Source organism: Antedon bifida, chromosome 2 (assembly GCF_963402885.1).
Source record: "Antedon bifida chromosome 2, ecAntBifi1.1, whole genome shotgun sequence".
In the NCBI taxonomy this organism is placed as follows: domain Eukaryota; kingdom Metazoa; phylum Echinodermata; class Crinoidea; order Comatulida; family Antedonidae; genus Antedon; species Antedon bifida.
Genome location: NC_136227.1, coordinates 4,611,798 through 4,628,902, shown reverse-complemented (window position 1 = coordinate 4,628,902; position 17,105 = coordinate 4,611,798). Strand labels below are relative to the sequence as shown.

The window sequence follows — 17,105 nt, the reverse complement described above, 5'->3', positions numbered from 1 at the left end:
ACATAGTGAACTATTGAGTCGCGTCCACGCGACTAAAAAAGAGTTTCGATAATTTTTGTAAATCTTACGCCAAAAGAGCTTGGAAAATGGCAAACAATTTAACATTATCAATGTGTATGCATTCAGGAGGTACACGTCACTCGTTAAAGTATTGTGACCATTAATGGATTCCTTATTTTATTGTTTGCAATAAAAAAATATTATGAACGTATTGATTGGATAAATGACGACGATATTGATATATCTGGTTAAATGTACATGAATCAAAATAATTGTATGTGAAAACACAAATAACAAATAGAATTTCTCTTAAAATGGTCGAATACAGCAAATATAGTAGAAAGTGGAGGGTATGGTGGATACTTTTCAATATACCACGAAATAAAAATCTGAAGTTGAATAAAAACACCAACAAAACCACAAACTTAAGTTATATTTACTATCTTTAGTTAGTAATTTTTTAACACACTGTTTATTTTTCACAGCGCTATAACATTTTATCTCGGTGTTTTCACTCCTAACAAGAGAGGGCGCATTCTGGCTACTATTGTTTTTATTATATAAAATAGAGAAAGAGCACAACAGTCGGAAATACATACGAAAATCATTCGCTCTAAACTTAAATCAAATCAACATTTATTTATTTTAATCAATGACAGCGACCCTTGGCAGCCGATACAGTTTTCTAAAAGTTAGTTAGTCAAATAGATCGTACCCAGAGCCAAGAAGAATTATGACTTTGAATGGAGTAGAAGCCATGTTTGTGTCCGACTATTCCTATGTATGTATAGAGTTGAGTTTCGGAACGGTTCTAGCTGTGCGTGCGCGTTTAGTTTGTACAGCGATTCTCTATAGTTAATGCATTGTTTTTACATTTTGTTGTTTAAAATCATGTTCGCGGTAACTTTATGATTTCGTTATTATCTTAACAAAAATCTTTAAACAAACTGATTGTTTTGATATTAAATTCGATAATTATTTAAAGCCTTGTTGGGAATGTTATACATTTTTTAAGCAAATGACTCGACTTCATACTCTACATAAGCATAGTTGGACACAAAGATGGCCGGTGTGCACCCCACGTGACTTTCTAAAATCCGTAACTCTTTATATATATGGCTCTGGTCGTACCTATCCCAAAAATATTAGTTTTGCTCGTCCAATTTCTAGGCCATCTTTATGAAGAAGATCGATATCATTATTTCGGCGTCCGTAGTACAGCGGAAAACGCACTGTCGTAGCCTTTCCGAATGTTCAATGTTCCGGCCGAGCGCGCTCGCGTTGTTTCTGTTGCAGAAATGAGATAAGACGAAATTTTTCATCTTAAGGCAGGGTGTTGTTCGTCTTAGATTTAAGACAAAATTAAGCAAATATTTTTACTTAGATATATTAATAAATCTGACTTAGGCAAAAGCAAGGATTTAAGGCCAAGTTAAGACGATTTTTTCGCTAAGCAAGTTTGATAAATCCAGCCCCTGTTTTCCTGTCGACGTTAAGTTGCGTTGAGTTTAAAATCGTTAAAGTTGAAAATAAAATAGCGATGACGATGATCGAGTCGGACCGTTAATATTTACACATTTTATTTACACATTTAATTGTCAGCGCGTACCTATTTTTTCACAAACTGCAATGACGTAATTTGTGGACCATTTGATTGGTCAGTTTTAACGATCGTAACGTTAAGTTGAACTGGTTTCAACTTTAACGATTTCAGATTTTAATGATTTGTAACGTTGATTTTTTACCCCCTTTTCCTGTAAAATCTGGCCATTCAATGCAACTTTACGCAACTTAACGATCGACAGGAAAACAGGCTTTAAGGCAGGGTGTTGTTCGTCTTAGATTTAAGACAAAATTAAGCAAAAATGTTTGCTTAGATATGTTAATAAATTTGACTTAGACAAAATCAAGGATTTAAGGCAAAGTTAAGACGATTTTTTGGCTAAGCAAGTTTGATAAATCCGGCCCCAGAACTAAAAATAAATTTATAGTCTTAATTTATTTACGCAACACAAAGCAGCAGAGCGTCCTATAAAAATGTTCATCGCTATGAAGTCAATGTAAAAATAGACTGACAAATATATTATCGGAATAATAACGCAGCGTTTTAAGAATTATGTTTCTTTTTTAAGTCAAAAAATAAGACATGATAGTTCCAGAATCACTAGTATTGTAGGCTACTTACCAACACATGATACTGATTGACAAACTGCAATTACTGCAGCTGCTAAATATGTTAGACTGGATGCAGTACGCATTGTGTGGCGCTCCGGAGGATATGCCATCGTACATTCGTTGACGTATTGCGAGAGTAATGAAATTTGTATCTGTAACTCCGCAAAGAAAACAAAATCAACTAACAATATCGACGCTAAAATAATTATGTAAAGCCGTTTGTATGAGAAGCGAACAACTGTATGTTGTTTTTTTGAATGCAAACAATTAAACTTGTACAAGTTTGCTTTACATATAATTATTAGCTTGCTTAAAAACATAATGCATGATATAAACAATAAATCTATCTCTCTTAAAAGGTATCTTCATATTTTTATTGTATCGTAAAATATAAAAACCAAACTCATTTTCTAAAATATACCGTACTAAGGTTATAAGCATTATTTATTAGGTTATATTACATTAGCTTATGTAAATACGTGAACGTGATTGGTTGAAATTGCATCACATGACTACCGCTGCGAGAATCGTAAATCGATAAATATATTCTCGAGTACGATGATAGTGACTGAGTAATTTGGTACTATTTTTGCATGATTTCTGTTTTACAACCTTTCTTTAGTAATGTTATCATATTTTATTCACTTTCAACTTAAAACCATGTTATACGAGAACATTAAAAGTGACAGGCTACGCACGTGTAAGTTAACAAAATGGTGAAAATTGGCTACATTGGTAGCCCAGATCCAGGAAAATGGAAATGTATACCGAATTATTTTATGCACCCTATTAAGTATACTGTTAATATCACTTAGATTAATAATGAAGATCATTCTGATCTGAAACTAATGCCTGTTTTCTATAGAGAAATGCTAATTGCTATAGTTAATATTAACAACTTTAACTGGTCTGACCCACAAAACATTGAAGACGTTAAAAACCAACAATTGTTTAAAAATAAAATGTATACAGTTAAATGGAAAGTCAATCTATTTCAAAGTTAGGCTTGATGCAGGCTTATAAACAATAAATGACATAATTAAGGAGAATATAATTACCAATGAAAATGAAGTGTTACCATTACTATCACAGAAACAAAATGGATTAATTGAATATATAGGGCTAATGAATGCCATACCACAATCATGGAAGAAAATTATTTTGAATGGTGAACATGTAATTAAAACACCGATTGCTTTTGGCTTCATACAAAACAACTTAATGCAAAACTATTTTATAATTTATTTGTGGAAAATTTAATATCAACTCATATAGCACAACAGAAATGGGAGATAGAATTTAAACATTACACTTTTGAATGGGATACCGTATGGTATAACAAGGTATAACAAGGTGTTCTCTATGCAACATATTACAAAAGTTGCGCAATTCAATTTCAAAATACTACATCGTATTCTTGCGTGTAAAAGTAAGCTAAAAATTTGGAAACTTTCTATAAATGACATGTGAAAGATGTTATAGTGAAATTGAAAATGAAAAACATTTGTTATTTTCATGTAATAAGATTAAACCCATATGGATTGTATTTAAGTTTTTGATCTCGAACTGTTTTGTACAAAAGATTGATATAACATGGCGTAATATTGTTAAAGGAACGGAAACGAAAACAGTAAATGAACTTATTTCAATATTTAATCGTGTTTAGTAATAAAAAAAGAAAAGAAACAAAATCAAGAATCAAAAATAATTTGGAGATTGTTTTACTATGAATTAAAGCATTTATTAACAAATGAATTTATGCATAATTTACATAGGGCTCAAAAGAAATGGACGAATAACTTAAAAGATAAACTATTAAAACTATCAAAAGACTTGATGGTAATAATTTATTCTTACCTTATCTTAATGGACAGAAATCCTATATATCAACGTAAACTCTGTTTTTAGGCATCAGTTATACTTTTTAAGATGACAATTATTCAAATACATGTAGCATGTCAATATAATCTGCATGTATTAGTATTTGTTTAATATATATATTTTTCTATATTTGCAATATTTTATATCGTATATATGTCAATTTAATCTGTATGTATTTGTATTTGTTCAATATATATATATTTATATTATTTGCAATATGTTATACCGTAAATACCAATTGTAAGTAGTAGTTGTACTAAGATAACACCGGGTATGAAGCGTCTCACATACGCACAGATCCAAAATCGCATCTTGGACTTGCACAGTGTATGGACTCTAACCTTACGGTTTTTATTAAAATATATCATTGCACGCTATCATTCTAAATATCTAACTTTCAAACTATTGCATTCCTCTTTTTTCATTATATCCATTTTATCTTGGTGAGAAGGGAGGATACTACATTTTTCTCCACTGAGTTTATAGCCGCTCTACTCGAACACAAATAAGATAGTTTAACAAGGAAATTGTAATCATGTATTTTACCGCCATTTTTCATTTTTACATTTTAATTAAAATCGTATCTAAAATTTTAAATGAAAACAAATATGGTTAATACTGAATTCTAGCATCTTATTATGTAAATATACCTGTATTTTAACTATTTTAAACACTTACTTTTAATTGTCACAAATGTACTTATATTCATCACTGATAATTTAAATAAACGTGAGAAGAACTCACACAAGACAAAAAAAGACAATTAAAACGAATTTAGGTTCAACGATTTGCTATGGCAATGTTATCCAGTCATGCGCAGTTCATACAAGAATCCATAATGGCATAAATTAAGATATAGAGGGCGCTATATAAGCATGGACATAATGAAATATGTTATGTCAACACCACTCTTTGCACTCGGCTGAATGGCTAATTAATAGTTGAGGTAAATTGATCTGGATTCGAAACCTATCGTTGAATTCCATTTTATAATTTGAAAGATTATTTAGAGGGTTAGATTCAGTTATATTTTAGAAAATAGAAAGTTATACAAAAAGTGTCCACTGCGCATGACTCTGGATTTCACGACAAAGTTTCCCGGTGAAATTCCTTTCATTTTTCATAATAAGGGCCATGAAAAGATGCGTTTAGTTGAAATCCAACGCCGTTATCAATATCTATGAATCATGATGAAAACTATAGCCATTGGTTCAGTGTTTGTGCGTACGCACTCTGTTAACACACTAACACATATAGTATCCAGGATTTTTACAAAGGGTTCTTTTCATTGAAACTGGCAAGTGCAAGCTAAGAAACTTGAGAAAAGATATATGTAGGCCTAGTCATTATAGTAGATGAAAATATTTTGACCATAAAATATTTATAGGGATTTTGGCCTATTTACCATAATATCACTTGTACTGGTCTCATTGAAAATGCAAGTTATTTCGAACCTACGGACGCCTTTGGCTACGTGTTTGGAAACGACTTCTGAGTTTCATTTTGTAGTGTCACTACTGTACTCTTTGGTGGGTATACATAAACGCACTTCAGGCCTACGTCACTGGTGCCATTGATTACCTTGTTATTGTTGATGGACAACCAGGCGCTTCCTAATTAATAGCACTTTTAACGTTGTAATCTTATCCGAAAACAGTAATTGAAACACACAAAAGCAATATGATACATTGCATACTTATATAGTATACATAATTGTTATACATGTTTCTCAATTAGTAAGGAAAAGTATTGATTGAAATTTATTGAAAAAAATCACTGAAATTTATTGAAAATATTGATTGTTCATACTTTTTAAAATGCAGTTCTGCGATGAGATAACCATACTATAATGCAGAAAATGTTGCGCCCCACATCCTTTTAAACCTTGCGATGGACTAGAATGGAACATGTTAGAATTATTGTCTTTTTTTTATGTTGGTCGATTTTTGTATGGGAACTACCAGTTGAAGATTGAGCTCAATTAGTATACGTATGAAACGCCATATGTGCCAAAAATATATATGTTTTTACTAATAAAAATCGAAACACTTCATCATTATCATCATCATCGTCGTCGTCGCCGCCGCCGTCGTCGTCGTCATCATCATTATCATCATCATCACCATCATCATCACTGCCACCATCATCATCATCACCACCATCATCATTATCATCATCAGCAGCATCATCCTCATCATTATTATCATCATCATTATCATCATCACCGTCATTATCATTATCATCATCATCCACGTCATCATCATCGTCATCATCACTATGGTCATCATATAATACCGGATGTCGTTTCTTCTGTCATACTGTACGCTTTGTCAACGGGTAATTGATACATCGTCTTATTTATTTGGTTAATTATTGTTAATATTTGTACTTTCCCACTTGAATCAACGCGAACCCAAATTAGTAAATGGAATAATGGCCCTAATGACGGTTAAACTGACTGCGAAACTATAATGTAAATATAATGAAACACATAACACACACAACGCGAGGTCACCATGAAATGTCGATGAAACTAAGACTATACTCTAGCCTACATAGATAAGAAACGCATCGCCTCGCGTGTGATATCATGCTATACACGCGTGGATCAACACAGATTTGTCGAGCGGCAAAGGATATCGTCGTTTACTGCATAATATGGCCTAAGACAGTTATTAAATTAGGACTTTAATACTAAAAGATACACGTGTGGATCACCTCATTAAAAAAAAAGCAAATAAAAGTAAGCGTTTGCTTGTGGCAATATGGTGTAAACCAGTCGCGAAAGTTTGCTCGAATAATGTTCAACACGAATGATATTCAAACTTTTATCGAATTTGTGTATTTCATGGAACGAGTTTTTATTCACTCACACATTAACAACGAACGAAAATAACACATAATGTGATTGCAAATATTTACAATGATTTATCTGCTGATTCATTCTAGAGACTGCTATAATGTTACAGTACATTATGTGAATGAACTTAAAATACATTGATTTAACCTTTGAACTCTATTAAAGGGGACAATTAGAAGTAAATATTATATACATTATGTGCGTAATTCCAATAATAGGGCGGACGATAGGAACACAATGGTACGCGTATTAATTACATCACGCCAGTGTTATTCCATTGGAATGTGTTCGTTTCGATAAGATTCGATGTAAATTGGATGGCCAGACAATGTCAATAAAATTAAGAAATTTCCGCGACTTCACTGGTATTATTTTAATTCATATCATAGGCCTAGATACAACATATGATAAACACAAAAAGGAAGAATATTATGCAAACACAATGACAACATAACACATTGCCTTTCACATTAAACTAAATTAATACTCTTGATACATGATTGCCATGCTTGTTTACTACCGCCGGAAATTCCTTATAGTCTAATTTCATGAAGTATAAATTCTAATGAGGTAACAAAGTAACAAGTTTTATAATGAATACACATACAGGAATATACTGATTAAACTACAGTAATGGTCATAGAGAAAACATGAATGCGTTTATACAAAATACATCGACGCGTTAGGTGGAGGACAATGACGCGTTTAACTGAGAAGATCTACGCCTGAGGCAACAATTGGATTTACAGAAAATAATTCACACATTCAATGCCTATTTTAGTACTGTACAGAAAAACTGAATAAACTTCATATGTCTATTTACGAAAGACAACAAGCGAAAACATGAATGCGTTTATACAAAGCACATTGACGCGTTTCGTGGAGAACAATGACGCATTTAAAGCCCCCTTCCCTACGTTTTTTAGATCTAATTTAAGATCACAAACTATATTTAATGTAAAAATAATACTATATGGTCCTATTGCGATAACTTTTTTCGTCTTTAAACGGTTAAAAATGTGAAAAATAAGTCGATTCTAATAATTATAGCGGCCCGCTATAAATCCCAAAATGCATTGCGCGCGGATTGATATTTTTGTTTTTCACCTGTAATTCGCCCACTTTTCGATCGATCGTGAGGCCAAAACAAATGGAAGACTCCTAACTTTTCAGCGAAAATACCGGGTTTTCCCCAATTTGTATCAACGGAGTCTGGCAAAAATAGAAAGACAATTAATGCAGCAACTATACAACGTCAGGCTAGGTATATAGCTAGCTTACGATGTTCGTACGTTACCGATGTTTACCAGCTAGGCCTACAAAACTAAGCCTAGCTAGGCTAGGCCTAAGACCGTCCACGAGAGGTCGATCGCCGCGAGCTACTTAGGTAGTGCATTGTTTCTCACTTTTTATCATAATTTACCATAAAACGTACATTTAAGACAAGGAATGACATAGTTTAATGTTTTTAAAGTGATATATATGTATTATTTTCCAAAAAACGTCTAAAATTGCAGGGAAGGGGTCTTTAACTAAGAAGATCTACGCCGCGCCTATATATAATGGAAAGACGTATTGTCAGTTATCTTATCTACTTCATTTATTATTGCCAGTATGTGGTTGGAGCTCGTTTTAAAATACATTGGCTAATAGAAATATATTTTTACTAAGAAAAATAGTTTTGTTATTATGTCTACATTCGAACACAAATAATACAATCAGCAATATGTTATATAGCATCAGCGGTGAATTAACCGTATTCGAATTTGACGTAATTGCATGAGCTATCTCCTTGATTCTGCGTTGAAAATACCTATAACAAAATCTGGCCTATGTGATTTTTATTTGTATTCAGTTCGCTGTGTAATGTACAATAATAATTTGTTGTATTTTGGCTTTAGAAAATTTAAAAGTAAAAATAGTATAGGCCTAGTCTAGTTTGAAATCCATCTTAGTGCACTGTCAAAGTTCCGTCCCAGTGGCTTAGCCGACAATGGCTTTTGGGCGTGTCATACTATTTAGATTTGGCACCTGATTAGGAATGCCTACTGTCGAATTGATGACTGTGCCGAAATGCTGACGTCTGATTTTAAACCTTGTTTTCTTGTTAGTTTGGCCCTGTTGTCTTCATTCCACCTACAGAAGATAATCCTGATAAAAGTCTGTCGAAACTGCTCGTTCGTGACGGCGTACAGGATCGGATTTATTCCCGAGTTAAACCATAGTAAGTAGTTGACACATTCCCAAACAAAATCACTAATCTCTACGCTATCCATCATGATACATATATTGTACGGCGTCCAACAGATTACAAAAACGGTTACCAGAACAGCTAACATAACGGCAGCTTTTCGCGTCTGTGAGCCGCGTTTAGACGCCTGGAAACGACGGAACGAATCTTGTTTTACCAGGTTTTTACCGCCTGCTTTATTGTCGGAATTCTCATCCTTTCCAGTTGTATTTTCCTGTGTTTTATATTGATCAATTTGTTTCTTTGTTTTCTTTACGTTTACTCCGCGTCGAAGGTTCTTTCCGGATGACCAGTTTATTATCTCAATGTATACATTAATATTCAGGAAAAGTAACACAGTAAACGGAAAGGCAAACTCTAGTGCGATTGACAATGAGCCAAAGATGACATTGTCAACACCTTCCACTTCACAATCCTCAGCGTAGTCAATAGTGCTCTCACCAGTAATCATCTCCCAAAAGAAAATGCTCACTCCGTAAAACGCAACGATGAATAGCACGACGCTAATTGATAAGATAAACGCTCTTCGATGCGTCATAAACGCATTGTACTTCAAATGTTTCTTCACCATCCAATACCGATCTAAGCTGAGCAGGATGATGCACGCAGAAGAAACTGCACAGGCAGTGAAATCGAAAAATAAGTAGGCTTTACAGAGAATTTTACCAAATGGCCAGTAACCATACTGCACCCATATATTGTTAGGCGGTAACGATATCGTTCCTACCGTCAAATCTGCGAATGAAAGCGTCAGAATGAACACATTTGCTGGTTTTGAACGAATGTTTTTGTTGATGACGAATGACATTAGCACTAGACAATTGCCGTAGATAGTCACTGCGGTCAAAGTCCATACAGTGATTAATCCAAAAATAAAGAACCAATCGTTTTCAGAATCGGCATAACATTCGGACATTGACGATGAAACGGATGTGACGTCACTGTTGTTATAATCACAGAGAACAGTATCGCTGCCAAAATAGCTCACTGTATCTACGTCATCGTTCGAACCCATTATTAATTATCTGATACCTATAAAAATACAAGTATGAAAATAACGAATGTTAAATTATTTTCTATTTATTCGTTTAATATTAAACAATATGATGAAAACATTATAAATATGTCACTCGTAAAAACAACATTTTGTTTATACTTTTTATACGTTTTGTTGCAGTGAAAATGTAGTTACTGCAGTAGAATAATTTAGCCTGCAACGACGTAAGCGCGACGCAAAAGTTGACCAATGACAACTGACCCGACAGTTCGAATAATCCATCGCGCTTGTGATTGGTCAAATTGCTTGTGTTGCTCGTACATCCTTGTGTTGTATTCTAGTTGGAACCAACCAAGCTTGACTATGCGAAAGACAATTAGCTTGATATTTTACCTAAAAACTAAAGTGTTGTTGCACTATCTATACGTTCAACAACCTATTTGGAGTATTCAATTACACGAGAGATAGCTGCAAACATTTACCAGCAATTAAGTGCATGTTAATATTACATGCCAATTTAGTTAAGTACATTGATTTTGTGAGGAGACAGCTTTCATCAAATTGCCTTAAGAAGAGATATTGTTTCGTTAATGAGGTTTGAAAGTTGTTGTTATCCAACTGGAACTGGAAGTATATTTTATTCTGATGATTTTCCAGTCACATTTGTAAAAAAAAACATTCATGTTCCTTTTAAATTCACGTTTTCAGTTCCGTGAAATAGAACGAATGTGAATGTTGTTTTACCAATATTGATTTCCAAATAAAGCTCACGTTCACACTGTAAGATTTGTACGGCCGTACAAAACTTTTTTTTTTGTTAAATAAATAATTAATGTATCAATTTTAAGTACAGTTTAAATAGCGTTTGTTGATTTTAATATCCACATTTACCACCACTATCTGTGTTGATTAATTTTCGCAGAATTTCAGATATTATTTAAAATTTGCTACGAAAGGTTTAAAGAAGAAGATTAATTAAATCAGACTTCGAATAGGTTATTTTGTAGCTTTAATAAAGTTAATCCCTTCCGTAAAAAAAGCAAAAAACAACAATGTTTTCTCATATAAAATGAAAAAATAAACGATAAAATTTTACCAAAAACTCATTGGCTAGCAGTTTTTTTCAGGTAGGCCTAAATACATTTTTTCGAATTAATTTTTGTTTAAAGTGGATAACTATTATGTTACAATAAAATGGAATATTCAACAAAAACAATTAAACAAAATGTTTTTCCAGAGGGACAATACATCTTTAATGTATTTTAATAATGAATTAAATGGACGAATTGATGACATGTTGAGTAATTAAGTCATTGTATGTTCTTATTGATAATACTTTATTTTGATTGTATTATTTTAGTTTTTTGTAGGAAAAATGTACTAATAGTTATCTATGCATCTTCCCTCGTTATCGTTCTAAAGTAGACTGAAAGAAACGTGTAGTTTTTATTCCATAATATTGTTTCATCGAACGTTGAAATGCATAGAAGATAATGAATATGAATAAATACGTTTTAATAAACATTATTGATCGGCAACGTTGTAGTGGAAATTTATGACCATTTTATCTTACCTTTGTTTGATATTTTTATTACCTTTTATAGAATAGTATATTGATTTTAAGTAAAGCTACTTTAATCTATTTCTGCCGTTTTTAATTGATAGCTTTATTTAACATGATATTGTACAGTATTATTCCTTTGGCTTAGCTGTTCATTACCAGATTATGTTGCTGTCGGTCACCTCGCTTGTGGGAAATTATCCATGTGTTGGCACTACTGAACGCCTAGATTGCCTAGCACACAATTCTTGTACCATTCTCCTGTGCATCTATCATTAGCTGCGCCAAATAATATGAAAGGGTTGTCTAATGAGTAATGGGCATCTTAATGTTAAGTAGACTGCCCAAGGTACTTCCGGCTTTCCATATATTATACCTTGTTCCATATAGACATTTATGTTTGATTTCTGTAGCAACGCGACCACCGCACTCCATTATATTTTGATACCATTCTATAGAGCTCCTAACGACAAATACGCATACTGTGACTTTGCTCATAGTCTGGACATAGAATCTGCCGAAACTGAGGGTCAAGGAATCGAGAAAGCACACCCCAAAGACGTCCCAAATCACGATAGCTTCATGGCGGCAACCGCACTCCATGGACGACGAAGGTTTATAGTTATTGTTGACCACTATCTTGTGGGAAATTCTTGTATGTAATTTACTAATAATGTGCGATCGCCATACATACCGTAGCATATCTTATTATTTATATGGCGCTTTATGAAAAAACATAAACAGGTTATATAATAAATAAATCAGTTTATAGTCAGAGAATGCATTAGCTAAACTCTCTACTACCACTTTTTAAGTCTATAATGAGATATACTTTATAACATGATATAGTTGGCCTATTATCCATCATGTAAATACCACTCCAGGGGTCCTGGGTTCAAGTCCCGTCACATGTCAGGATCTTTTCTAAGAACAAAATTACAACTCCCAAAGACTTGTAACAAGACTTTGTTTATGTAGAGCATCTTGTGAATATGTTTGTCTTGTGAACCTATGAGGGTCCCTAATGATCAGCTGGATTGCTGGATGGATCACCCTCATTAAATATGGTGTAAATAAAACAAGAATATGAAAACAAAGTGTTATCTAATCATGCGATTATGTATGACATAATAATTGAAAAAAAAGTAAAAACCCACCGAAACAGGAACAGTATTACTGTAGTGCTGTTAAGTATTATGTTTATTCAAGATGTGTCACAAGTGTTCAAATTGACACCGTCGTCTAGGAGAGGAGACTCGATGGCAACATTTTAAAAGGTTGACCTTTGCGTTACGTTTTGTGTGTTTTATATCTTTGAAATACATATAGATATGAATTTGAAAATTAATTGTATTTTTCATCGGATGAGGAGGATTAATCAAAGTTATTAAATATTAATTGACTAAACATTATTAATTTTCACATAAGCAAATAATGAGTGGTTCCCGTCTAATATCTGTGCGGCATGCGACCAATATTTTGTGCGGCACCCGTCTAATTTGTGCGATACGCGTCTAATTATTGTGCGACACGCGTCTATTATTTGTGCGGCACGCGTCTAATACTGTATTTGTGCTGCACGCGTCTAACATTGTGCTTTACGCGTCTAAAATTCGTTCGACACTCGAATATTTAAATTTAATGATACATCAGCAAAGATGTACCGTACTCGATAACATCAGACCACGAATTCTCGCAAAATACACGCGCTTATTCCTCGATATTTTAACAATAATAACATTCACTTTACTATGCCGCATGTCTAACGTCTAATCAACTTACGCAGTATATAGATCGATGAATACAACTAAATAAATAACCATGGAATACGTATATTAGGTCGTGAATTAAAGGGATTTGAAAAGTACTGCACGTTTAAATGAGAATATAATACCTTATTTAATTGAAGAATAGGATTCTAATTGATCAAATTTAACTCTAACATGCTTCATTGTTAAGTGTAAAAAGTCCGTTCGTTTAATTACACAACGATCAAGGTTGTAAAGTTAGAAAGGCGTTATTTCTTACAACTAACAATCAACATTGCTAATCTCGTTATTTCTTTATAACTAACACTCACATAGGCCTAGTAAAAGAAACGCGTTTTTTCTTTACAACTAACACTCACATAGTAAAAGAAACGCGTTGTTTCTTCACAACAACACATAAAATCAAGTTGATTCTATTACTTACTGCAGAAACATGTTGTTTACTCTTTGAACAATTGTTTATTACCGTATTCATTTTATTCGAATAAACGCCCCTCTTTGAATAAACGCCTCCTTCGAATAAAAGCCCCCCCCCCCCCCCCCGTTAGAACATAATTTTGAATAAACGCCACTCAAATATACGCCGCGGGGCCTATATTTATTTTCGAATAAACGCCCCGCCACATGCATACACAATATTGTATTACAACACATTTCTATTTGTAATAGAATAACTCATTGATTGGCATGATCTACGATTTACCAAGCATTTTGATACAATTTTTACTGTATTGTATAACTTCTTGATATCAATTGTGTTGCATTTTTGCATATGATTTGATTATACATGTTACCATAATATACACCTAAAAAAACCCCTAAAAAAACAACAATAACAGAACAATATTCGAATAAATACAGTACAATAATAAATACAGGGGTTGCGGACACAAATGTGTTATGGCGCTCTGTTGCTGTCGCAACCCCTGGACCGCTTGTTGTCGAATAAATAAATAAATAAAATAAAATAAAAATATTCATTACTCACACTGTTTTATTGTGACTCCATTGTACTCTTCATTGAAATTAACTGAAATCATACTTATTAAACGTAGGTACTGCAGTACCTACAGCAGAACGATTTTATGAAGAAATGCAGGTGTGATTAGATGGAAATGTTTAGTTTGTCGGTTTATAAAGAAAAGTTTATAAGGAAATTACTGAAAATGCCAAACAGTGGCTGGATCTCATATGATTCAAGATTCAATATTCAATTTTATTTTGCCAATTAAAATGGAAATAATGTGAGTACATTTTCACAATTTTAAAATGTATATTAATAAAATTACTATATAAAAATATTTATATTATTTAAAACAATGAGTATAATAAACAGACATGAATAATCATTTTTAAATGTATATATTATTAAAATTACTATATAAAAATATTTATATTGTTTAAAATAATCAGGTACGGTACATAAAAACATACATGAATACCACAGGGATACAATAAATTAAAAACAAATAGATAAGAACATCAAAAGTAGAGATATTCCTAAAATAATAAAGATAAAGTGAAATGAAATTGTAGATTCTGTACCTACCTTTTGAAATAGTCAATAGAAATAGCGATTTCCTACAGAGAACCAGCGTGACACAATTGTTTACAAATTGCCATATAACATCAGGTACTCCAGATTTGGCGCGCACTAATGTAAGTAACTAACTGAACGAAAGTGTTGGTTAATTTTCCATCATTTCATTACCTACAATTATCGTCTGCTTTATAAATAAATCAACCAATCACAATACTTTTCACATGATCGAACGAGCCAATCCTGATTGTTCATATTATTTAATCAATCCACGAAGGAATGAGAAACCAAAGATGGGAGTGGGTGGAGACCACGCCCATTTTGCTTCTTAAAATAATATAATCGCTTAATGGTGAATATTTCAATCAATACAATTATCATTTATTTCTTTATTGTTTGTTTTCCTTGTTTTTAATGAGAATGAAAACAATTAGCAAGGTGATATGTAAATTTGTCTGGAAAAGCGGATTATTACCAATTATGATCATCGTGATAACAAGAAAATGATACATTTCCAAGGTCTCGCATATTTATTATCTTATTTGTCATTGATATTTATTGGACCAGAACACGATTGCTTAATTAACTAGAGTGTACTCCAAGAGTACAAACCTCCGCCTACTGTAAAATTCCCTTACATAAAATGTCCCCGGAAAATATATATATTTTTTTTAAAAAATGTGTATTAGTTATAAGTGTAAATAGGCTAACTGCACACTACAAAGTTGTGGATTAGAGTTTGGTGTAATGGTTATGTATCCAGCCTCTCACAGCTGAGATCGCTGGTTCAAGTCCCGCTGAGGTTTTTTTTTATATTATTTTTTTTGCCCCTGACCCTTCAAAAATTAACCACAATTATATGATGAGTCATTGGTCTTTGTGGCTAAGTATGGTGAGAATCGGATAAAAATTGTGGTCTCTAGGCAGTAAAATAGTTTTTTGTTCGTTGTGACCTTGACCTATGACATTTTCCCTTCAAATTCGAACTCGTCCGAGCTTTTGGGGCATAGATCATTGTGGCCAAATTTGGTGAGAATCGGATAAAAACTGTGGCCTCCAGGCTGTTCACAGACAGACACACAGACGCACACACAAACATACAGGGGTGAAAAAACAAAAAATATGCACAACTTAATTACAAATTGCTTCTTAGAATTTTACCAACAAATTTACAATTATATAAATGGAAAATTAAAAACACAAAAAAATGTGAGTTATGTGATGTAACTGAGGATGAAAACCACATGTTTTTCAAATCTAAAAGCAATGTCTTATTATGGAAAAAAATCAATGAAATATTTAAAAAGTTAGATAATAGTAACTGTTCTTTTGAAGAACTAGTTTTTGGATCTGAATGCAACATAAAGAATAAGTTATACTCAATTGCTCTATATTCTATATATAAAATAAAAATATTGTCAGAATTAAATAGGTCAATCTGTAAAAACTCATGGATTATGTTTAAAAATATACTTACACAAGAGCATTCCATGAATGTATTTTATTAATTTTATTAATTTTATTAATTTTTTTTTTTTTTTTTTTTTTTTTTTTTTGAAGGTTACTGTAAATAAAGTAATTTGTACAAAAATGTAAATAGTATAAATAAAACAGAAAGAGAAAAAAAAAAGGAAAAACACTAAAAAGGAGAGTAAACAAGAAGCACGGAAAAAGCTATACTATACAAGAAACTAGTTGCTTTTGATTCTATATATGTATTGATATTGTTTCTGTTTATATGTAATGTAAATGTATAAATGATTGCTTACAGACTTCTTTTATTTTTAAAGATGTAAGGGGAAACTTTATATTTATAAATGAAAATATTTATATATTTAAAAAGATAATACGCAAACATAAAAAAAAATTGTTTATTTATCAAAATGATTATGTTTTGAAATGAAATAAAGGTGAGTGAACCTCACAAAAGAGAAAAAAAAAAAAACATACAGGGGTGAAAATATAACCTCCTTGGCGGAGGTAATAATTATTTTATTTATTTATACCATCGATGTTTGTTTAGGTGTTTTGTGTATTTAAGCATACGAACTTTATGAAAGATTGGTTTTCA

General features: G+C 32.4%; 1 protein-coding gene across 1 annotated transcript; it reads right to left on the bottom strand.

Moving 5' to 3' along the window:
* Positions 1-7,406: 7,406 nt before the first annotated feature.
* Positions 7,407-10,155, bottom strand: LOC144835346 (muscarinic acetylcholine receptor M1-like). The gene has a single exon (XM_078690432.1). It carries the CDS (start codon positions 10,081-10,083, stop codon positions 8,962-8,964), a length of 1,122 nt encoding a protein of 373 aa, XP_078546558.1. The 5' UTR covers positions 10,084-10,155; the 3' UTR covers positions 7,407-8,961.
* Between the last annotated feature and the right edge of the window lie 6,950 nt (positions 10,156-17,105).